Source organism: Corylus avellana, chromosome 7, assembly GCF_965113065.1.
Source record: "Corylus avellana chromosome 7, dhCorAvel1.hap1.2, whole genome shotgun sequence".
In the NCBI taxonomy this organism is placed as follows: domain Eukaryota; kingdom Viridiplantae; phylum Streptophyta; class Magnoliopsida; order Fagales; family Betulaceae; genus Corylus; species Corylus avellana.
The window spans coordinates 14,543,399-14,568,300 of record NC_142496.1 but is presented as its reverse complement, the minus strand read 5'-3'; the positions used below and the strand labels follow the sequence as shown (position 1 = coordinate 14,568,300).

General features: G+C 38.2%; 1 protein-coding gene across 4 annotated transcripts in view; it reads right to left on the bottom strand.

Annotated features, from left to right (window-relative positions):
- The window catches only part of EMB1135 (RING/FYVE/PHD zinc finger superfamily protein), a 28,158-nt gene extending 4,258 nt beyond the window's left edge, over nucleotides 1–23,900 (bottom strand). For 3 of the 4 annotated variants that reach the window (XR_009440547.2, XM_059597822.2, XM_059597823.2), the window contains exons 1-27: nucleotides 23,279–23,900; nucleotides 17,323–17,388; nucleotides 17,008–17,181; nucleotides 16,796–16,926; nucleotides 16,519–16,595; nucleotides 15,461–15,642; nucleotides 15,228–15,305; nucleotides 14,629–14,761; nucleotides 12,471–12,531; nucleotides 12,319–12,400; nucleotides 11,080–11,208; nucleotides 10,806–10,949; nucleotides 10,596–10,695; nucleotides 10,385–10,516; nucleotides 9,815–9,879; nucleotides 9,571–9,743; nucleotides 9,373–9,466; nucleotides 7,869–7,966; nucleotides 7,652–7,787; nucleotides 7,364–7,470; nucleotides 2,115–2,210; nucleotides 1,916–2,009; nucleotides 1,677–1,797; nucleotides 1,363–1,474; nucleotides 1,154–1,277; nucleotides 1,007–1,084; nucleotides 803–921 (exon numbers count right to left, since the gene is read on the bottom strand). Coding sequence is in view for 3 of the 4 variants with exons in the window: in XM_059597822.2 (XP_059453805.1) it covers nucleotides 803–921; nucleotides 1,007–1,084; nucleotides 1,154–1,277; nucleotides 1,363–1,474; nucleotides 1,677–1,797; nucleotides 1,916–2,009; nucleotides 2,115–2,210; nucleotides 7,364–7,470; nucleotides 7,652–7,787; nucleotides 7,869–7,966; nucleotides 9,373–9,466; nucleotides 9,571–9,743; nucleotides 9,815–9,879; nucleotides 10,385–10,516; nucleotides 10,596–10,695; nucleotides 10,806–10,949; nucleotides 11,080–11,208; nucleotides 12,319–12,400; nucleotides 12,471–12,531; nucleotides 14,629–14,761; nucleotides 15,228–15,305; nucleotides 15,461–15,642; nucleotides 16,519–16,595; nucleotides 16,796–16,926; nucleotides 17,008–17,181; nucleotides 17,323–17,388; nucleotides 23,279–23,692 (3,320 nt within the window). In the remaining variant the exon portion in view is untranslated. Of the gene's footprint in view, nucleotides 1–802; nucleotides 922–1,006; nucleotides 1,085–1,153; nucleotides 1,278–1,362; nucleotides 1,475–1,676; nucleotides 1,798–1,915; nucleotides 2,010–2,114; nucleotides 2,211–7,363; nucleotides 7,471–7,651; nucleotides 7,788–7,868; nucleotides 7,967–9,372; nucleotides 9,467–9,570; nucleotides 9,744–9,814; nucleotides 9,880–10,384; nucleotides 10,517–10,595; nucleotides 10,696–10,805; nucleotides 10,950–11,079; nucleotides 11,209–12,318; nucleotides 12,401–12,470; nucleotides 12,532–14,628; nucleotides 14,762–15,227; nucleotides 15,306–15,460; nucleotides 15,643–16,518; nucleotides 16,596–16,795; nucleotides 16,927–17,007; nucleotides 17,182–17,322; nucleotides 17,389–23,278 lie in introns of those variants that run through there. The other variant, XM_059597824.2, reaches the window with a different exon arrangement.
- Nucleotides 23,901–24,902: the final 1,002 nt, after the last annotated feature.

Here is a 24,902-nt window from a genome sequence, read left to right as displayed (position 1 = left end):
GAATGAGAAAATCAGGTAATCACTTAAAATGATCAAAACACAGTCCAGTTTTGTTGTAATGAAATAATATTTATTGAACTGAATTAAATAATATGCTCAATTAAGATATTATAATATTCAAGATCAGTTCCTCTTCATCCTAACACTGCCAAACATCTGGGACCTCTACTCTAAAATACAATATGTATAACTTAGGATAACTTTAGAATCATAACCCAGTATATAATCAAGGTGGTGGAACATGCCTTGCTTTTTCTTTCTGATAAGTAATTAAAATTTTATAGAACCAGAGGAAAGCTATACATAAAAGCAATACACATGGAATTCGCATAAAAAAACTACATGCAATATTCCTTGATTGTTTTCAAGATATGAAATTAATGTTATTATTGATCAACTTAAAATTTAAGAAATAGTATAATACTTACGAAGACAAACCAACATACAAGCAATATACATGGAATTTGCAACAAAAAAAAACTACATGCAATATTCCTTGATTGTTTTCAAGATAAGAAATTAATGTTATTATTGATCAACTTAGGATTTTAAGAAATAGTATAATACTTATGAAGACGAGCCAACAAGTTAGCAAGTTGAACCCAAAAAATATAAAAATAAATATATACATATGCAATTAAGGAAGTCAGGACATTAATAGTTTGCTATAGCTTTCTTCTTTGATTTATGCATGTAAAATTGTGATTGCACAGATTTTTTTTTTTTTTTTTTTTTTGATAAGTGTGTGATTGCACAGATATACAAGCAAGAAAAACATGGATGGAAGATCCAAGTATGATACCTTTCAAATGCTAAAGTGAAGTGACGTCTACCCAACCACTCCCTTTTAGATTCATAGAATCCATCATACGCTGAACTAAGCCCATCCTTTCGCTTCTCATCAAGCATGGTACTTGCAGACTGACAGGCAAATGAATTGCACAATTGTTGTTTTTGCCCAAAGCCAATATACCATTCAGCTAGTAATTTGAAATGGAAAACTTACCTCCCATGTGATTCCACGATCAAGAGTGAAAGTAAACAGCACTGTTGATGCCCCAGACATTTGATCCATATGAACAGTCTGCAAGAAAAAAGAAATTAGTACAATCAAATTTGTAAAGCCAGCAAGAGATCCAGCAGAAGTATCAACCTTCGGAGTTCCTTGTAATTCAATGACATTAGCTTTCATATCAACAATGCCTGAGTCAAGATTTCCTTCAATGCGTGCATTCTGAATAAGGAGATCCAAGATGCTGATAAATAACTCAAACAGCCTGTGTTTTGATGGACGTGTTCAGATAACAAGCCCAAATCTAACTGCGATGAACATATCACTTTTTTAATCAAGAAACCACAGACCTATTCTGAATATCAGGCGGCAGTCCTAAAATCCGATTGAGGAAACGTCCAACGTCATGCATGTCCGAATCAACAATACGGCCAGACAACTTTCCAGAATCTTTTCCATTAGCTACATCAAGAATAAAACTCAAAAATTACAAACAAACCAAGTAAAAAGTGATGTTACAAGATTGTGCACTGTGCCTATAGTATAATCCAAAACTAATTATATAGCAAGAACAAAATTGTTTTTTTTTTTTTTTTTTTATAACTATTAAATTGTGACAATTCTATTCCACTCAATGTGAGAAGATAATTTTAGTAAAAATTACCAATAACTGTGTCCCTAACTATTCCTACTGACACAAGTGCAGCTTTTGCCTTCACAATAAAATCTTGGACGGTATCTGGTTTTTCTGATGAACATCCAGGAGGTACAACTGGCAGAGAATCCTGAAAAAATGAAACTTAGTTATTTCCAACAATATTCAGTTTATCTTTTTCCACTACACATCAATAGAAGAGAATATATTATTTTCCAGTAAATCTTATAAATTAAGATAAAAAGAACCTGCTCCATGATCCCTTTATACATCACCACAAGGGCCCTCTTTCCATAAGCACTATCGTAATTATAAGCACTGAAAGACGGCCCTGGCCCTGCCCTGCAATGCATTCAACCACATACACTAAGACACAGGATTCATTCAAGCATAAGGTTGCAATCCATTTCTCCCAGATCTTATAACCAAAAACAAAGTCCAACTTGCCTGCGGTCTCCCTGTGTTAAGGCACCAAGAGATTCTAATCTCTTGGCAACAATTGATGCAAATCGGCGTTCTCCACCAAGATTAGTGAAGAGTAGCCTGCAAAACATAGGATTAGAAATTAATTTTGTCAAACAAATCCAACAACTTTATAAAGCATCAAAGATGTCAACTTTAAATGTAGCATCCAGGCCTCAGTTTTGGGGAGAAATGGCGCTTGGATATTGTTGTCTTTCTACGGTGAGATTTTCCATTCTTGTGAATGGAACTCCTTCAGGTTTTTAATAGCTCTAGTGGGATATGGCAGGGGGATCCACTTTCGCCACTTTTGTTTGTGGTGGTGAGGGAGGCTTCGAGCCGAATGTTGACTGCGATAATAGAGCAGGGCCTATTGACAGGGATTTCAGTGGAGTCAAGGGACAATGAAGCTTTGGTAGTGTCTCATTTACTATTTGCTGATAACACACTGATTTTCTGTGTGCACAGTTTGAGCAAATTCAACATTTGCGGTTTATTTTCTTGTGTTTTGAAGCAGTGTCAGGTTTGAGAATCAATTTGGGTAAATCCGAACTTGTTTCTATAGGGAGCGGTTTAAGATGTCGAAGACTTGGCTAATATTCTTGGGTGTCAAGTTGCCTCTTTGCCTATGAAGTATTTGGGTTTGCCGCTGGGTGCTTCTTATAAGGGCCACGTCTATTTGGAATGGCATTATTGAGCAAATGGAACGTCGGTTGGCCGGTTGAAAGAAATTATATTTGTCTAAGGGTGGTCGGTTGACTCTACTTAAAACTACCCTTTCTAATCTTCCTAAGTATTACTTATCATTATTTCCTATTCCAGTGGGAGTGGCTAATAGGCTCAAGAGGCTCCAAAGGGATTTCCTTTGGGGTGGCATTGGGGATGAGGTAAAATTCCACTTGGTAAATTGAGAGAAGATCTGCACGCTGATAAAAGCGGGAATGCTAGGTGTTCGGAATCTGCTTCAATTTAAAAGAGCCTTATTGTGGAAGTGGTTGTGTCGGTATGCTATGGAGAGCGAGGCCTTGTGGTGAATGGTGATCGCAGCTAAATATGAGAGTATGAGGGGTGGTTGGTGTTCGAAGGAGGTTATTGGGGTGGACATATTAGAAGGGGGTGGGACAATTTTTCCAACTTCGTTCGTTTTGAAGTGGAGGTTGGGTCTAAAGTAAGTTTTTGGCATGATATTTGGTGTAGTGATAGACCGTTGAGGCATGTTTTTCCGACTTTGTGGAAAACTTTCAATGTCATGATGGGGTTATTGAGTGGAATGTCCTTTTTCATGTAACGAGTCCAAGATTGGGAGATGGAGTTGGTACTATCATTCTTTGGGCACATGTATTCTTTCAAGTTACCTCATGGAGAGGGGGACCAATTAGGATGGAGCCCATCCAAGAGGGGTAAGTTCGAGGTGAAGTCGTTCTATAAGGTGTTATCTGGTCAGGCTCGTCTTGTATTTCCATGGAAGAGCATTTGGCGAGTAAAAGCTCCTTCGAGGGTGGCCTTTTTTGGGCGGACAGCAGCCTTAGGGAAAATATTGATGCATGATAATCTCTGAAAGAGGAATATTGTGGTGGTTGAGTAATGTTGTATGTGTAAGAAGAATGGGGAGTCCATTGATCACCTTTTGCTTCATTGCAAAGTTGCAAGTGAACTATGGAGTTACATTCATACATTGTTTAGGGTAGAGCGGGTTATGCTGAGACAAGTAGCGGATTCATTGACAAGCTGGGGTGGTTCGATTGGGTGCGGTCTAGTTAAGGAAATATGGAGGCTAGTTTCGTTGTGTGTAATGTGGTGCATTTGGCGTAGAGAAATGCACAGCTTGACCATTGTTTTGATTTTTGTGAACCCTACAACACACTGTCTCTCTCGGCGATAAAACTAAACCCTACAACTCTCTCTCTCTCTCTCGGCGATAAAACTCTCTATCTCCCTCCCTCTCCTCTAGCAGCGGCGCGTGCAGACGCGACCCGCTAGAGTTTCAGTTTCTGGTCCTTGAGATGCGATCAGTGAGGTTGAGATGGAACGTTGTTTTACGGTGGAAGCTACATCCTTTTATCTCTCGGCGAAAACAAGCAAGTCAAGGATTTGTTTGGAGGAAAGGAGAAAAAGGTTAGGTGGATCGATTTCTCTGGGGATTCGGTGCTTTGATTGGTTGGCAGACACAGTGGAGGAGGGGCAGTTGTATCAGGGGAAGGAAGATTTTGTTAAATCTTTTCGTGAGGAGGTGGAGGTTCTGATGGTTCATAAGGGTAGCAATAAGGCCAATCGTTTCTTAAAGGCGGCTGTTTTTGCTCAGGGAGGACGGAAAGGGGTTATCTGGCTCCCTGAGGGCCATGGAGGATGGGGTTGGCGTCGTTTTGTTGGCGAGCTACGGCACTTGCTAGTGCTCACCGTCGCAAAGGATCGGCCGCTGGTCTCTGGAGTTATCTCCGGCGGTGGTGGTTTTTCGTCTACTCATTCCTATGTGGCAATGCTCTCAACAACACCTGGTGAGTTGAAGCCGTTGTCCGTGAATCACTTAGATCTAGTTCCGGTGGCGGGTTGTTCTAGGTTAGTGAATGGTGGTGAGGAGGCGAGATCATCGGTAAATTGCTTTGAGCTTGAGTGTGGTGCGCCCTCTCAGAAGGAGAAGGTTGGCTCAATGCTGGGTAGGAGATTTTTACAAGGAGGCGGCGCTCCAGTGTTAAAGACGATGAGGCTGTCGCGTTCGTTGAAAAGGGTTCTCGAAAATATTAGAGCTAATGTGGACCGGCTTCTTTCTACCGGGCTGGGCCTAAAGCCCAAATCATCTCGCGGCTTAAAGATGAGGGTTGGGCTTAAGGTCTCACTGAAGAAGGTTAGGCCTCTTATTCTGAGTCCGTATCTAGAGCCCTTATTTGGGTTTGGATCCAAAGCCGGGAGCCCTTATCTAGGTCCTTGTCGGGCCTTAGTTCTCTTTCGGGTGAGGAGTTGGATCCGGGTTTTGTAGCGGGTCATGGGGACGCATCTATGGAGAGGGTGACGGCAGTGGTATAGGGTGATCTTCTCAGGTGTGGAGCTTGTCCCCGAGTCATTGGTGTTAGCTGCGCTGTTTTCAATGGTTTCAAATGGCTTTTCCGACAAACCCAGTGAAGGTCTCGCCGTTGCAGTGGAGTGTCCAACTAGTCTTTAGACTTTGATGAGTATGTATCCAGAGAAAATCGAGGCTGCAGTGGTTTCTGTATCTCCGATGGTGGAGGAAGCTCCCAACAAGGCTGATCGGATACCTTCTCAAAGGCTTGCTCCGACGGGGGTTTTTTGGGTCGAGAACCGTTTCTTCATCTCTACCTGAAGTGAAGGAGACGTCCCTATCGACATTGGCAACTAAGGAAGACTCTACTGCTCTTCTTCTCAGAAGTTGGGTCCTCCGATAACAGAGTTACAAGACTCTCATCTCATCTCAACGACAATTTCTCTAGAGTTCTCTGGTGGTTCTTCCTCAGGGGTGGCTGAACTAGGTATGAGACTTAGTCTCTCTCGTCTTGTATTGTCGGAGGGTTGGGCACCTATTTATATTTCTGTTTCCAAGTCATAGCATGGGTATTCTCGAAGAGTGAAGAACAATATAGGTGTGAAGCTTAATAAGAAGATGAATAAGAAGTTGCTGACCAAGGCTATGGTGGCCTCTTCGTTGGTGGGGGTGGAGGACTATTCCGAGGTGGTGCTCAATGTGATGGGAGTTGCTCCCACAATGAGGTTGTCTTTTGGGGATGACAAGAAAAGATTTAAGGATCTTTTTTCAGACATTGAAGAGGATTGGTATCGTGAAGATAGGGTTTCTACCTCAAATACTAAGGGAGAGAGGGAAATCAAAAATTTGAAATGCTCCATTAATTTTGAGGCTCGAGGTAGTGGCTCTAGTCGGGGCAAAGTCGCAAAGGCAAGGTAGCTTGAGGGTTTAGGGTTGCCTTGCGAGTTTAGGGCTTTTTTTGGGTTTCAGGAGTCTGTTTTGCAAGCCTATGGTTTTTTTGGGGATTAGGGCTCTCTTAATGGGGTCTTTTTGTGGGCAACGTTGGTTTTCTTATGTACTTAGGGGCGCCTTACACTTTTTAATATATAAAACATTACTTATCCAAAAAAGAAAATGCATGGCTTTTTGAGGATGTCGAGATTTCGACGGTAGAGTTGCGGAAGTCTATGCTTAACAGGTTGCATATTTCAATACCAGCTCATCATAGCTTGGATGTTCCTACTTTAGCAGATTTCATGAATTTGTTTTCTTCTTCCTATTAAGGGTTCATCTTTATATACTCCATGTGTACTAGGGTTGTGACCCTCTACGCTTATTAATGATATGAAATTATTTGTCAAAAAAAAAAAATCATCTAGCTCAAAGAATAAGAAACTAGAGAGCAATCCAAAGAGTTTCCAACATAAGCATAAAATTTCCTTGATTTCCATGGGAAAAATAATGATTTGGGGTACCATGTTCAATTTACAATCAACTCAAAGTCAACAAAGCATTCTACAAACTATATTATTATTTTTTTGATAATACAAGGTGTATAATCTTATTTCCTCATTCTATCAGCAGCCATACATTGCATCGATGCACAAACTTCATTTTTTAATCTTAGCCCTACGTTCTAAATTGCCCCCAGTTGTTCCAATAACTCCAACCTCTATCATACATGATGGTGTACTAAAAAACAGTAACAACCATGTAAGCCCCAGAATCAAGCTACAGGTCCATTCCAATGTCATCTACGTAAAGGAACAGGTAGTTGGTTTACTGAAGATCAAGCCTTCCAAAAGACGAGCAAAGATGCTAGTATACTTCTGCATGAGTGAGCCTTTGTGCCAGAAGCAGATTGAACCTATGAAGAAGAGTGAAGAAGACTCAACAGAACATTTCGTTGCAAAGAGCCTGGCTTCTCTACTGAAATCAGGGTTGACTAGGTTGATGTCCATGTACTGCTAGACTATGCTAGTTTGATTGTATAGATATGGTGCTATGGTGCTATGATGTATATATTCTCTAGAGCAGCTGCTATAGCAGGTGGTAGTAGTAGCTGTGTAAGGTGTTGCTGCTAGTCCTTTGCCCAAACAAGGCTCTGTTGCTGTTGTTATACAACCCACCCCCCCTTTCTCTCCCCTTTCCTGGACCAAGCTATCGTAGCTATCAGTTGACCCATTTATCAAACAACAATTAAAACAATGCAACTACAAAACTTATATTAGAGCCCGTTAAACATATAATACTTTTCAACCTGTATTCAGGTGCAGAAGCTTGATTTGACCGATGAGTTCTTCCAAACTGTTGAATTGCTCGGTCAGCACTCCATGGAAGCTCTAGTGTTAAATGAACCCTTCTTTTCTGTCACAAAATATGTCAAATGAAAACAATGAGAAAAGGGAACTTGAAAAGAAAACAGTAAATAAAATTACATATCTGAAAGCCTACTGGGATAATATATTCAGTTCTCAGAAAGAAGACAGTATGCCATGAAAAGAACCACGACCTGCATATGAGAAAAGTTTCACAAAACTAAACATACCTGATTTACAGCTCTTCTATCTGCCTGCAAAGAAACGCCAGCTGACCCTGCTTCAGAGATGATGGCAACAAACTTCTTACCATCCATAAAGAGCTGTTTCTCATGCATGTTGACCATCTCCATGGTAACATCTTTTCTAAAGCAATATTCAAAATAGCAATTTAGCAAGCATAAAAAAGAAATCAACCATGACAGCATGAAAGATACCCAAACTCACGTGTTCCGTGCCTGATAAGTAACACCTTTTCCACTAGAGGCCCTTACAAGCATCCCTCGCCTCCCTGTCATTTCTGCCACTTTATCAGGCCCTCCAAGCTGCATTAAAATTACATGCGTGGTCAACAAGGACAATAACATCAGATGCAGTAGGAGGCAGCCATCTTTTGACTGTAAACTAACCAGATACCCAATGTACCAGAATAAAAACCAGATAAGTTGAACAGTGCATATAAGAATGAGAGGCGACAAAAACAATGAGAGGCAACAAATTGCAGTAACATAAAAACTAAATTTGAGCTTTTAAAAGACTGGCGTCTGTCATGAAAAAAAAGACTCAGATATGAGTTGTGACAGCATCGTCACTCAATTTGTGAATTAGATTCAGAAAACCCACATAGAAAGTTCAAGGCTTCTTAGTCTTTCTGAACTGAATCCAGTCAACCAAAAAAAAAAAAGATCCTAGAAAGTGATCAGAAACACTTTCACTCAGCATGCATGCTCTCATTTGCTCAGAGCCACAGTATTCTGAGTTCTGTCCTAGTCAGCAACCACATGTAGGAAAACATAGCTTTACTTTCCACCACTTCAAGAGCATAGGTGGGGATTTCTAGGCAGTTATTGTCACCCAGCTGGTGCTCATGGTCATGCTTGGATTGTGGACCTGCTATTGTGTTGCCATGATGTTGAAGTTATAGGGAATTTAAGGACCTATATGCTAAATCACAACTTATCTCAAAAGCTTAAGCTTATAAGAAGAGATGAATTTAATCATTTAATTTATATTCTAACACTATATAGCAAATGTGATAATCTATATTAAATAATAGGCTTAAACTATTCTAGTGTTGGTATTGAGAAAAAAAAAAAAGAGGGGCTAGTTACACAACGTCATCACCTAGAAAAGCTAAATCCCATCAGCCAACTACAAGCTATAGCACATGTCTGTAAAGGACATACACTATTAATTCTATTAATCTCTCCCATGACAAATATGATGCTCAAGAGCATAAAATTGGAAGATGTTCACCCCTAATGTTGCTGCATTCACTTATTTATTGTTACTAGGTTTGCCGATTCAAATCCCACTTCATAGGCCATCAACTTAAGAGACACAATACTCTTGTTAGCAAAGTCTTATTTTGATTTCTAAACAGTAGGTCATTCTGCATATTCAGTAACTCCAGCTGATAACAGTTCTAGTGCTACTGATGGAAGTCAAATAACTAACTACATCTGACAGACAGAAGCAAGTAACTATCTTCAGTTTTCACAGGTTTCCAAACCGCAAACATTAAGGTTCACTGCAGAGGTCATGAGCCAATAGGTCTTTATGTTAAGCCTACAACTATTCATCACCATGTGTTCAACTCAAATGCAAAAAGTTCTTGGATCTACCCTCCAGCAAAATATTGGGAAACTCTTGAAAAGCCCCGAGGTATGTAAATACATACCATACACTATAAACAAGTCATGAAAATGATAACATAGCAAATGAACACCACCTGATCGATAATGTCATCTAAAGGATTGTTTGGAAGATCCAAAGAACGAATTATCTCCAAAATTTTGGTCTTACGCTCCAGAGCCGCTTCATACCTAACACGTACAATTGCTTTTAGTAAGTAGTAACTTAAAAAACTACCACCACCACCCCAGACCCCCCTAAATCCCCCAAAGATGAACTGTTGGAATAGGAAAACCTCTTCAGAAGCTCAGCTAGATAGGCATCTCTTGCTTGAAGATATTCATCTGTTTTTTCCTTGCAAGAATGACATGACCAATCTCCGGTTACTATGTCTATGACAGGTGGGACTAAACAAGCAGGATGGAACAGTTGGCCACAACAGGAACATCGGAGCAATTTCTTACTTTCCTGCACAGAAGAATATGATCATTTAGTCACATATTGCAGACAAACCAGCTGCACACTCCAAACAAAATTACCTCTTCAGTATTGCAAATCTCGCAGATCTGAAACTCATCATCAGATTCAGTATGAGCAGAATCAGCTGCATTAATAAAACAGAAACTTAGTGATAAGAAAGCAGGTAGTTTAACAAGCTCAGAACTTTTGTCTCATTGGATAATATGCATCATCAAAAGCAGAAACGCCTAAAGAAAACTTTTTTTTTTTTTATATATATAACTAACAAAAAGAATACAAAAGAAATACTTAACCAAAAATGGAAAAAATATCAAAAAGTCATGTAAACATATTATGAACGATAATATTGATAAAGCCAACAATTGCTAGTAAATAGTCTAAAAGTGATGCACCCTATGAGGCTATGAAGACTATAGAGGAAGCTGCACTCATAACAAGGCAAAAAAAAAAAAAAAAAAAAGACATCAGACATTTATTAAGGTGAAGATAAGGTAATGATGCACTGAATTTTCATATAAAATAGAAGTAAATAAAATCTGATTATGCAAAGCCCTTATACCACAGAAGAGAAGGTAGTTGAAAAAGATAAATGCACCAGATCCTTCAGTGTCCAGTTTGAAGAAACTCACTTTCAGATTCTTCATCACTTTCACCATCACTTGCAGGTTTCCATTTTGCAACTTTCCTAACCCTCCCTTTTAAAGAGACACCAGGAGTTGCTGAGTGCCTTTTCCGTTGAAGCTCCTTAACACTTTCCTCTCCTTTAAAATCAGAAGTGAACCTCAGTTATAGGTGTATGATAAAGGAACAAACAATCCAGTATATAAACAGACTACATGCCTGGCAGTGGTTCAGGCTTTTCTGGCAGAGGATAATTTTCCTCCACAAACTTTAGCAAGAGTTCTCGAGGCCCAGAAATAAAATCATCAAGTTCAAGACCCTATTCAAGATAAGGAATTAAAAAGAATTCAAAAATGAATATTAAACCATCCAAACACCATAGAAAATATAGTATATGCATAGACCAAATACAAAACCATAGAAACGCACATATTTTGTCACAGCTTCCTCAGTCCTGGCCTCTCCAGTACTCTGAAGGCCAATCACCACACACTTATCTTTCATCAATGCTTGCTTAGCTAGTCTTACAGTAGCAGGCACCTTAGCTGACATACACATATGTCTAAAGAAACGCTACAACAGCACATGGAGAAAAGAAATAGCAACTAAATGATTGAAGAAAGAAAACTTAAAAAAAAAAAAAATGAATGCCAAAAATGTTAACCATGTTAAACCGGTACCAATGACATAGAGGCCCATATACCTGATGGCTTGCCCAATATAATCGCCACAGCTGACTGCTATTAGGTTTCTCATTTGATAGAAATGCACTTGCTGACAGCAACTCCACACGTAACTCTGCCCAAAACTCTGCAGCTTTTTTGTACATTTCCTAAGGAAAAATAATTTAGGATAAGATACCACAAGAGATCTTCAGAAAAATCAATAGTAAAAAAAAAAAAATTAACTGCAAATTTGAAAAGAAAAAATAATAATAATAATAATAACTGCAAATTTGAAAAAAAAAAAAAAAAAAAAAATGAGAGATGATGCTTTATGGAGTTTAAAGTACATTTCTAGGAGATATTGAATGTAGTCGTTAACAATGATCATTCACTAAAGATGAAGCAAAGCCAGCCGCTAAGCCGCAAAAAAGCATTCATATAACACAGGCACATCCAAATAGGAGCCAGTAGTTCTCAGCCCTTAAGCTAAAACAGGACAATTAGCACAATCTCTGTTACACAGTAATAATCTCTCTCTCTCTCTCTCTATATATATATTGATTGCTAACAGATATACATATATATATACACACACACACACAAACAGTGTGAGCATGTGTTATATAAACTTGTATCTGCATGAATTCTGCCTCATAAGTTCGGCTGGCCAACTTTCTGATCCTCCAGCATTTATTTAAATAGAGTGCAACTTCCAGGTATGGTCTAACCAATAAACAATGTCCAAAATATATATATATATATATATATATATATATATATATATATATATTGATTGCTAACAAATATATATATATATATATATACACACACACACATACAAATAGTGTGAGCATGTGTTATATAAACTTGTATCTGCATGAATTTTGCCTCATAAGTTCGGCTGGTGAACTCTCTGATCCTCCAGCATTTATTTAAATAGAGTGCAACTTCCAGGTATGGTCTAACCAATAAACAATGTCCTCAATTATTTGAAGAGAGGAGGGGGAGGGGGGGAGTGTGTGGGGGTGCGGGGAACAACGTCATGGACAATCACCAAATTAAACCCCACCCAGGAGCAACAGAACGATCTAAGCAATTTTACTGAGAATGACCAACTTAATTTTCATTAAGAAAAAGCAGAAAACAGAGATTATGAAGCATGCGTGCGTCAAATTATTACCATTGCTTGTAGTGGCAATACATACATACCAACTATAATAACTAGAAAGGATTTGGTTTTAATGCAGTGTCAATATAGCAAAGCAAGTGCCTCATACCATCATTTCAGCTTCTAATGGTGCTTCAACAACTTCAAATTCTGCACCTTTGTAGCTAAGTGTACGACATACATACATTCCCCTGGCATGTGGAGAATATGATTTAGAAAAATAAAATATTTTACTTAAATCAATTTTACACAAATATTAACCTTGCTTTCATGTCCATGGCAACAAGTTCCAGCGCTCCAACACCCCCTTTTTCAAGAGCACCTGCAAATAATTTTTTGTTAGAAATTGCTCAGCTAAAATTTTAATAATTTAGGAAGGAAAGTTTTTTGATAAGCAATTTAAAAAGGAAATTAACAAAGTGATGTAAAAATAACATGAGGGGGGAATGGGGCAAAAAGAGTAAGTAAAATTAACAAAGTGATGTAAAAATAACATGAGGGGGGAATGGGGCAAAGAGAGTAAGTAAAATTAACAAAGTGATGTAAAAATAACATGAGGGGGGAATGGGGCAAAGAGAGTAAGCAAATTTTTTGATAAGTGAGTAAGCAAATTGTATGAATAGCAACCATTTACCAAGAATGAAATATGATTTACCTTCAACATTAAAAAAAATTAAATGAATTAATGCATGAGTGTTTGTGAGTTTATGGTTCTGCATGCATGCATACATTTATCTACATGCAATGAACAGCTCTTTCAACTAAAGCCACGAATTTGAAAATTACACTGCAATCACAATTTTCACTTGAGCAGTTAATTTTCTGGCAATTAAAAATATGAAACTATAGAAAAGGAAAGAGTGTCGCTGCAGTTAGCACAAGAGATGAGACAAAGTGGAAATTCAAGAAGATTGCATGATTAAATAGAATTAACATTACTTATCAAAAAAATATATATATAGCATTAGCAAAAACTACAGCATATTTGATAATTTAACCCACAAGCATGAAGTAAGCATATTTCAGATCATCTTTTAGTATTCCAAATATGTCATATCACCATCATATTCTAGCCATATGCTTTATCCTTATTCACGCTTTAAGAGTTGGCCATGTGAAGGTCCGTCGCTGACACCATTAAATTCTATATCTGAGCCTCACTAAGCTTCAAGCTCAAAGCATGCCTAGGAGCTTGGAACAAGTTGAGAATTCAATTTGGTCGAGAAACCTAAAGAAAGAAGGTGCATAGGGAAACAAAAGAAAATAAAAGGGGAGAGAGAGAGTTGGGGGAGGGGGGGGGGGGGGCAGTATAAAGAGAAATGATAGGACAAATAGGAAGGGCAATTACACATAGCACTTTAGGCACATATCCTTACAAGTAGCTCTGATAATGGTGATAACCTATCAAATGCTTCATAAGGTAAACTGGTGAAGCAATCAGTAGGCCACACAAGTAGTGGTTGATTTGTGGAAGCTCAAATTGATGCCTGAAATTTATAGCCTTTCTCCTTGGCAAACATCAATGGGCATTGTGAAGAGGAAAACAATAAAAGAGAGTTCAAGACTCAAATAGCATTGATGCAAAATCAAGGAGGCCTATGGAAAAGACAACTTAAGAAGGACAGGGCACCATGGCTCTTATTGTGAATGTGTTTTGGGAGGGGTATTTTTTGTTTTTGATTTGAAAAAGTGTTTTAATGTGACATAAAGGTGAACCGTTTTTGAGTTTTTAGAAGTGTTTTATGTTTTGGTAGTTTGTTAATGTTTTTGTTTTGAGAATAGAAAGCAAAAGATAGAAGACAAGAATTTTTTAACAAACGGAGTCCATGTCTGCATTGTGGATTAAAGTACATGCACTAATCTCTATACAAATCATCATTACATATTATAAAAGGAATCAATTTAATTTTATGCCCGGAGAGGCATAAAATGGTGAGGGAATAAAAGCCTCAATGCAGATTTTCCTGAATTTTTTAAAATGGCGAGGGAATATGCAAAGAGGACCAAACTGTGAGTGGCAACAGGCTCAATCATTCAAAACAAGATAAGAGATGCAATATGTCAACAATTAACTATGGATGTAAGATAACTGAACTAAAGCAGCATCATAATCTAGTAAACTCTTTATTTTTCCTGTTCACTTTTAATATAAGTAATCAACTAAATTCTCCTTTGACGAATAGTTATAGTGATTTCCTTGTTGTTTTTGCTACTTCTAGTTAGGTTTTTCCTTTTGTATACTTCCTATGTATTCAGGGGCGCCTTACGCTTTTAATGATATTTGTCAAATACTTATCAAAAAAAACTTGTTTCATTGACATAAGATATATTAGAGAAAAAAATAAAATAAAAATAAATTGCACAACTGTAACAAGGAAAAAATAGCATTTAGTGAAACCCCCCCAAAAAAAAAACTCACCTAGAAAATCACGAAAATCTAGGAAACAGGTACCAGCTCCCCAAAGACCAAGGCGGACCATATAACCCATATTGCGTGGTTCAGATGCACCAGTTGCTGAGCAATAAACAACACGAGCTTCAGGAAGTCGAGCCTGTGATTTTCAAAAAGTTTGAACATTAAGAGTTAGGGAAAACCTAATTAAACAATTATCTTCCCTTCTACAACAATAGTAGCATATTCTATCATCTTCGGTTAATATCTTTTCTATGGAGCATCATCTAACACAAGCTAAGGTTTTTTAATTTTTTTAATTGTTACTTTTTCTGTGTGCCAGTAGCTTGAGCCAACGAAAGATAATAGCTAACTTAAGAAAAGAGAAGAAACTCCCCAAACTTAAAATATATATATATATATATACACGTCTATGTGTGTGTATATATCTTTAAAATCACTCCACTGCAACACCCATGGCAAATACCATACGAGATAAGTATAAGAATACCAAAGGCTCTAAAATAAAAGTTGACAATCTCAGAAAGATGACTCAGAGAGAGAGAGAGAGAGAGGAACCTTCTAGGCAAACAAGTGTTTACTATGTCCAGTTTTTAAGGACAAACCTGTATCTCAAGAACAGCTTCACCCGTTCGTGTTGGCTGACTTCCAGCTTCAGGTACCAAATTCTTGGCTTTGTGGCACTACAATGAAGCCATTGACCCTTAGCAATGAAAGATAGAAGAAAATATTGAAACCTTGGAACAATTAATTGCATCAGTTATACAAAAAAAAAAAAAAAATTACGCTAGAAGTATCGAGTCCCATTAGAAAACCCTTCTGAATTGAAGACTAGTACCTCATCAAATATGACAAGAGCATCAAATCCTGATCCACACCACTGCACAAGCTGCTGCAGACGAGACCGACCTTTCTCAGAAGATGCTATTAGGCTGCTGTATGTTAAGAACACAACTCCCTCCCTGACCCCAACGGACTTTGAATCAAGCTTAGAATAAGGCAGCTTGTTCAAAGCATGCACTGTACACAATAATATATACATTTTAGAAACATATAGCACACCAGGCAAGGAATAACGGCAACAATCCCATTGACATTTCTAAAATCCACACAACTGGCAACCCAAAGCTATATTTAAGCAGCTAGCATGGCATTGTGCCCTACAAGTGCTTCTCTAATATTCTTCTTCGTGTTGTTTTAACAAATTGAACCATACATACACATGAAGAGTTAAACCATGCAACGTCACATCTACAAATAAGGAGGTAACCATATACAAAGTAAATAAGGGAAAAACTTAAAATCCTGAAAAATACCAAGAAATCATGCAAGCAAGGGGCTCTCTTTTTTTTTCTTTTCTTTTTTTTTTTTTTGTAAAACAAATAGATAAATATTCTAACTGTTAAAATATTGATTAAATGATTAGATTTACCCATTCTTATCAACTTAAACTATTGGGATAAGTAGTGATTTAACATGGTATCAAAGCCAAGGGTCTTGAGTTCGAACCCTGACTCCACAGTTTACCTCTCATTTCAATTAAATATTTTACATGTTATGTCTCACTTATTACAGGGAAAGTTTGAGCCCACACATGAGGAGAAGTGAAAAATATTGATTATATGATTAAATTTACTCATTCTTATCAGTTTAAGCTTTTGAGATAACTGATGATTGTTACAACTGATTTGCGAACGTCACATCACATCTCTATCTTTTCTAATCCTTTCAATCCCCACCCTCCATCCTCCAAAATTACATAGTGTAACGCAAGTCTAGAGTAAAGCATTTTTCAGAATTATAATACTCCAGCGAGAATATTTTACCGTCGAAAATAACCAAATTATTTTCATATAATTTATTTTCTAAGATAACTATAATTTAAGGCTTTTTAACCTTCAATACAAGTTGCTCCCACATCATCCAAGTCTCTTCTTGCATCAAACTTTAAGTCTGAACCAACAGAAATCCACCTGTGTAAGATCATTAAAAATGGAAGAAAAAGAATTACAAAACACGAGTTAAAATACATAACAAGTACTGCCAGCAGTATATGCAGTTATCATAGTTTAAAAGGAACAATTAAAATCAAGTAGACATTCCCCCAAAACAATCAAAATAAAAGTTGATAAGCAAAAATACATGCACACAGAGATTGTAACTGAAAACTTACAAGGCTTTCCTCCTACCATGGTGCCAATTCTCCCATATCAATCCTGCAATTGTTCGACCTTTACCCACACCGGCTCCATCTCCAACAAAGAATCCTGCCCTAGCACCACTGGGAAGGTGATGGAGGTGTCTCTGTCATGGAAATTCACATTATCTTACAAGAAAAGGAGCAGAGGAAGAATTATCAACCACAAGTTTGGTCATAAAAGCAACCTGACAGGCATAAACCAATGTCTCAATTTGCAAACATGACAAAGCATTGGAACTTTCCAAGTCATCCTTAATTTTTAGATCATAAGTTGGTTCAGGTGGCTGCACTGCAGATAAGGAGGATGTCTCCACAATGGGATCTGGATGGAGAGGTCCAATAGATAGTTTTGGAGGGCGCTGCAAAAAGAACCACAAAAAAATCATCTGAAATCCTGGTTCCAAAGCTTAAAATAAAAATTCATAAGGCACCACGAGAAAAGAGAGAAAATCCCAAAATAGCACTTCAAATTATGAAGTCTAGAAAAGCAAAACACTCACATAGTCTGTAAATGTCTCTCCCACCATGCCACCTTCATCTTCTTCTCGCTCTACTTCAATAGCTACCTGAAAAAATACAATGTTTTTTGGAGCACAGAAGTATAGATGTGAGGAAACTAATAGGAATTTAGACTAAAATACAATCAGAAAAAATATGTCAGCCAAGCAATGTACTTGAGTTTCACAAAAAAAACAGAAATCAGCAGAAGTGTCCACTGCAAACATGAAACTTTAAAGACTCCTCATGAACAACAGAAAAGGCAAGTGATGAAAGCACCTATCAGATGGACTCTATTTCTCTTTTTCTAACAAGTAAAGTTGCATATCAAAAGCGCAAAGGGGCGCAACCATAGTACACAGGAAGTATAGAAGAGAACGTAGGAAAAAAGAAAGAGAAAAAAGACCCCCAATAAAGAACCCTTAAACCCAACGAAGCCCTAAACCCACAAAACAAACCCCTACACCCCAAAGAAGTCCTAAACCCGCAAAGCAGTCCCCCCTTTACACCGACTAGAGCCACTGCCTCTAGCATCAAAAGTAAGGGAGCATTCCAAATTTTTAAGCTCCCTCTTGCCCTTAGGTTTAGAAGCAGAGACCCCATCTTCAAGAAACCAACCCTCTTCAATGACAGAAAAAAGATCCGCACGTCTTTTCTCGTCGCCCCCAAAAGACAACCCCCTAACGGGAACGGCTCCCATCGCACTAAGCACAAACTCTGAAAAACCCTCAACCCCCACCTCACCATTCTCTCCATCCCCTGTCGCAGATCAAAGACAGACCAAAAAAAAAAAGAAAAATTATATATATATATATCCTGAAAATGATCAATGCTATTTATCAGACAAACTTAAAGCCACATCATTCCTATCCATTTGTTAATCTAGGCAACAAATAATAACCAACACTAAAATCCACCAAAAAAAATCTTCCCCAAAAAGTTCCCATGCACACTTTTCAAAGAAGACACAATTTTTTTTTTTTTTTTTTTTTGATAAGTAATGCATTTTATTAAAAAGCGTAAGGCACCCATAAGTACACAGGCAGTATACACAAGAGGCTCCAAACGAGCAAGAAACCCAAACCCTTAACTCGGAGCCCTCAAACCCATACCCAAAACCCACAAAACAACAAAACCCCCCAAGGCACTCAACACTAGAAAGGTGTCTTGCCTTTTCCCCTGCTTAGAGGATGCTCCCTTAGCATCATAGTTGATGGAGCATTCTAGATTTAGAAACTCCCTTCTACCCTTCACCTTCCTAGGAGTAATCTCTAAAAAGGTATCGATCCCCTCACACGGATTCCCCATCAAAGCCCAATCCAAACAGGTGGCAGGGGAAAATCACCCAAAGAGTAAGGAAAAACTCCATCTTCCTCGCCCCAACAATCTTTGTCTTCCCCACCCCAACAATCTCTGTCTTCCCCACCCCAAAAGTCTCCGTCCTCCTCTTCGCTATCCCCCAACTCCGAAGGAACTAACCAAACCTGTCATCGCACCAGAAGCCAGGTGGGGCACGGAACAATGACACTATTCGGTGATCATGCTGTCATTCATTTTCAAAAATCTTACAATTGTAGCGCTGCACGGGTTTAGAGGTCAGCAAAGACAAGGGCCCCAAATAAATAGCCCGAAGCCATGAAAGATGCAATTTGTAAAAATGAAATTTAATATATTCTTTATTTTGATGCCAAAAGATATTCCACAAGAAGGGCAAGCCTACCGTCAGATACATTAGTTCATAAAGGAAAGAGAGGAACATATTCTCAAAAGATGATGTTCCTTAGAATACTTTCTTGATACATTCCCTTATTGAGAAGTATTTCAAAGGAGTAAAGCATCCATCATATATGTATTTTACTTTACATTCTAGCCTGCCGAAAGCACAGAACAAGAAGTAAAGGTACAGTTCAAAAGAAAAGTTTTCAGCCATATCTCAATGTCCTAATACATCTTGCACTTGTATTTCTGGCAAGAATGTCCACTCATAGTGTTAATCTGTACATTGAGGACATATCCAATAACATATGGGTTAGGCTGGTATGTGGAATTTATTACTAAAATATTAAGGTGCATATTGTTAACTTTGTAGGACACATAAATCACTTAAGGTGCATGATCACATTGTTAACTTTGTAGGATACATAAATCACTTAACTATAACCCGCATATAAGAACAAGTTTATGGATACACCATTATGGTGATCTACAAAGTGCTCCCCAAACTTTAGTCATGACTTCTAACTTAACCAAATCCCAAAAACGATTTGCTAATGATTTCCTCAATAAAGAAGAATTTTATTCACGAACACCTCAAGATTTGGGATGTTTGCATCCAGAGCTAGGTTTCTGAACCCACATTTATTCTTCTGCACCTCTCGATTAGATGCTAGTGGTTTGGAGAGAGACAAAAATTCACAAGGTATCAAACCTATTATTTTTCCTTCGCCCTTTATTATTAATCTTGGTTCTTCTCTTTGCCTCACACAATGTTGAGTTTTGAATACGAATAAATAAACAATAAAATATATAGAAAAAATTTCACTTAACCCCTCTGAACTTTTATCACTTTTGCAATGTCCCCCCAAAATTCAAAAACTCTCAATTTAGTGTATCAAACTTTTAATTTTTTGCAATATCACCTCAATTATTAATCTTGGTTCTTCTCTTTGCCTCACACTATGTTGAGTTTTGAATACGAATAAATAAACAAGAAAATATATAGAAAAAACTTTACTTAACCCCCTTAAACTTTTATCACTTTTGCAATGTCCCTCAAGGTTCAAAAACTCTCAATTTAATGTATTGAACTTTTAATTTTTTGCAATGTCACCCTCTATCACGATTTTACACAAAATCCTAACATGGGAGGTGTAAAATTTCCAAAATACTCTCATTTAAAAAAAATTAAATTAAATTAAAAAAATAAAATAAAAAGAATGGTCTTGTGACCCATGGATCACAAGGTGACCCAACACGAATCACTTTTTTAAAAATTTAATTAAGGGTAAATTTGAAATTTTATAAAATTTTTTTAGGGTATAAAAGGTCATTTCACCCCTTTTTCCATTTGATTTAACACCAGACCCTAATAGATGGGTGACATTGCAAAAACAAAAAACAAAAATTGACGAGTAATAACTAGTCTTTTTAAAATGTAAGGCGTCCCTAAGCATACAGAAAGTATACAACAAGGACACCAAAATAGGAAAAAACAAAAGAAAGGAGGAAAAACCCAAAAACAGAAGGAACCCCCGATGCCCCAACAAAAACCAGCCCTCAAAACCCTAGGCTATACTACATCACAACACAAGCCCTCTTGCCTTTGCCCCGGCTAGAACCAAAACCCCTAGCCCTCTTGACATTGAGATTTTTTGAACTTCGGAAGAGACATTGTAAAAGTGATGGAAGTTCAAGGGAATTAAGCGAAGTTTCCCCCTAGCCCTCTTGACATTGAGATTTTTTGAACTTCGGAAGAGACATTGTAAAAGTGATGGAAGTTCAAGGGAATTAAGCGAAGTTTCCCCCTAGCCCTCTTGACATTGAGATTTTTTGAACTTCGGAAGAGACATTGTAAAAGTGATGGAAGTTCAAGGGAATTAAGCGAAGTTTCCCCAAATATATAAATAGCATGAGTGCCCTATCCTAGCAAATAACATCCTTTGATAGACATCCCCTTTCCTTTTTTGATAAGTAATGTTTCATATATCAAAAGTGCAGAGGGGTGCAACCCTAGTACACAGGAAGTATACAAGAGAACGCCTTAAAAGGTGAAGAAAAGAGGGAGAAGAGAAGAAAATAAGAAAGTCAAAAAAACTAAAGAAGAAAGAAAGCCCTCCCACCCGAGACCCAACAGAGAAAGAAAGCCCAACAAAAAATCCCTCACGACACCATAAACACTGAGACAATAGGCCTCCCACCCGATACCCAAAAGGAGGCTCAGCGTTGCCGCCCTTGCGCTTTGCCTTTCCCTCGCCGATTGGAAGTAATATCATCGCCATAGTTAACTGAGCTCTTCAAGTTGAGCAGCTCCCTAGTGCCTTTATACTACGCCCGAGCAACTTTTACTTCCTACATTTCACAATTGGTAACAACACCCTATTTTGTACCATAAAGCAACCAAAAGTACCCTAAGGAGAGTGGGACTTCATTGATAATCAATTTCTTTAATTTTGTAATGTCCCATAAGCAAGCCTGGGGCGGTGAAGATTAGTATAAAAAAATGGTATAAATAGAAAAACATATTAAGAGAAGTGCATGGGAAGGAGTTTTAAAATTTCTAAACAAAAGAGAGGATCAATTGTTCAAAGAGTAATTTCTTCAGGGTGGGGTATTCAGCTAAAGTGAGACGGGAATGTGAAGACAAGTTTTGGTGGGTTCCCTCCAAAAGAGGTTCATTTGTTGTTAGATCCTTTTACAATGTCTTGATTTGCATAGATGGCTCTCATTTCCCTTGGAATAGTGTTTGGCGGACGAAAGTTCCTTTGAAGGTGGCTTTTTTTGCTTGATCAGCGACCCTAGGTAAGATCCTTACCATAGACAACTTGAGGAAACGGCATGCCATCGTGGTTGATAGGTATTGTATGTGTAAAATGAATGGAGAGTTTGTGAACCATCTTCTTCTCCATTGTGAGGTTATCGGGGCTTTATGGGATGTTTTCTTCAGTCGATTCGGGCTGTCTTAGGTTATACCTAGACGAGTAGTCAACTTATACGCATGTTGCTGAACTTCCGGTAGGGCTCGGAGTGCTTATGTGCGGAAGATGGTACCTTCATGTCTGTTGTGATATCTATAGAGGGAAAGAAATGACCGAAGTTTTGAGGACTATGACAGGCCTTTGAAGGAGATTAAAGCTTCATTTTTCTATACTTTGTATCTTTGGATAGTTTCTTTTTTTTCTCCTGTAGGGATTAGTTATCATGATTTTCTTCTTCTATCTAGGTGTTTTCTCATGTCTACTTCATGTGTACCAAGGGGCACCTTACGCTTTTAATAATTTCTTGATTACTATTCGAGAAAAAAATAAATTGTTAAGAGAGCCACCAAACTGCTAATAGCTTTCTATTTTTGGGGAGATTACTTGTATTTACTCGTAAGGGTATCCAGCTTATCAACGAAGACGTATATGAACAGCGGTCATGATTGGAAGAGTGCCTTGAAAGCCATTCATATACTAAGAGCAAGTTTGGTACACGGAATGGTTACTCCTTTAGGAATAGGAATGGATATTACTAGGAATGGGTCCACCCCTGACAATGCTTTGGAGGTGGCCGCAACCACCCCCGAGCATCAGGGGTTCTCTTGGCCACCCATAGTGTTCCATAGAATATTATATAAATTTTGGGTTTGAAAAAAAAAAAAAAAATGTGGGTTTTTCGAAAAACACATTATGTTGCTCTAGGAATAGCTACTCCTTTAATTTTTTAGATGAATACATATTCCTCTATTTAGGAGATTAGACATTCCCATGGAAATGGCTATTATCAGAAACAGTGTGCATCCAAACAAAGATAGGAATAGTCATTCTATTTCAAGAGTCTATTCCGCATACCAAACATTCCCTCAGTCGAATTTGTATTGCCGCTCATTTTTTTTCAAGTGGTGACCATAGATGAATAAATTGCAAAGCATATATATAACATATCAATTACAATTCATTTGCATATCAAATAAAAATCTAAACGATTCCACGCTGCAGCTGCCTCATATCCATCAATATGACTCAGCATTATCAACACTCCAAGGAAGTGCCCGACAACCATGAATGTAATACCAATCATTTAGCAATACCATTGATGGCACTAGGCGCAGTGGCTCCACAATTATACTTGTGGTTTGTTAGTAACTAAAGTCAGTCTCCAAATAAAAAACCCAATTCCCAAGCAATAAAATCAAATTAAATTACATTAAAACGAATGAGAAAGAAAAGGCACGGTTGGGAAATGGATCGAAAAGCAAACCTCGTTTTCTTCCTCGGGAGGCGGGCGGGGAGGGAACAACTGCTTTAGCTTGGATAAATCGACGGCAAGGTCAACGCCGCACTGAGGACAGGCGAACCTTGCCAGACCATGGGGCACATTGAGGATGGCCTTGCAGTGCGCGCAGGGGACCTGGATCTTCGTGGGATCGATTCCGTGGGCAGGCACGTTCTGCTGCGACGACGCTAGCGAAGGCGGTGGCGGAGGGGTAGCCACCTTCAATTGCACTCTCATAAGCTCCGGCGGCAGCATCTGGGGCAATTGGCAGGTGGGGCACACGAACTCCGTCAAACCCCCCGCCACTGTCAAGATCAGTTTGCAACCGGCGCACCGCACCTGAACCCCTCCACCACCGCTCGCGGCCTGCGTCGGCGGAGGCACCGATGGCTGACTCATTACTTTCTCGATCACTTGCTCGCTCACTAATGCTCGCTAGACAGACAAATAGATATATGTGTGGGAGTGTATGTATAGGTTAGGGCGCGAAGAGGGTTTGAGGGGTTTCTTCCTTGGCGCTTCGTCTCCCTCGCTTTCTCTCTCTCTCTCTCTCTCTCGCTCTCTCGCTTTTAGATTTTCCTTGGATTAATTTTTGATGAGGGCGAGAAATAAGGCATGATACGTTTGAAATGAATCATGTATAAGGCGTAACGGGGAGAGAGTACCAAGCTCAACACTAAATGCTCAGAATGGGCGCACGTGCAATTGGCACGTGATAATAACTGTTTAGTTCTATTTATATGCAATCATGTTTAAAGAGTGGTTCCTTTAATACTCAAAATTAGATAACCAAACATAGACATGATTTGTTGCTCAATTTATGTGAAAATACATATACTTAATCCTTAACTTGATACTAGTACAATAAATATATAATACACTCCACATGTGCGACACTTATGTGTTACACACTAATATGTTATACAAAATTTACTTGGTATAATAATAGGGAGGATGAATATTTTATGAAGGAAAGGCTTGATCGTGTAGTGGCTAACTCCAATTGGTGTGAATTTTTCGGTGAGATTGATGTTTTTGTATTGGCAACTAGGAGCTCTGATCGCTCATAAACTATGTGTAGTTTGGAAGAAGACAGAAGGATGAATCAAAATCTTAAATTTGAAGTAAGCTTGATGGTCAATGTTGCCTGCCCAGTTGTGGTGCGGCAGGTTGCCTCTGTTTGGGGAGGTAGGGAGCATAAAGGAGATAAGCTATATATTGTTCAGAGCAAACTTTGTTGGAGATTGTGCCATAAATCCTAATAATTTTATATCTATGTTCCTTAAACATATAAAGTTCGAGTCAGTAAATGGAACTGACGCATTCTATTTTGAAAAAGACTATTACACATTGAATCTTGGTGATCTACTTTGATCAAATGAAGTGCTAACTTCAAATTGATGTGTAGGTATTAAGACCCTAAGGCACTGAACAAAAAAATTGTCTATTAAGAAAGATAATAACTCTTTAAAGACTACTTACAACTTTGATTCAAAATCCAGAGAGAATTGTGGACTCAAATATTGCATGCAGTTTACTTTGATGTATCAAAAGAGTGAGATGTATCATTGGTCGAAATAACCTTGATACGTTGGGTAATCACATGTAG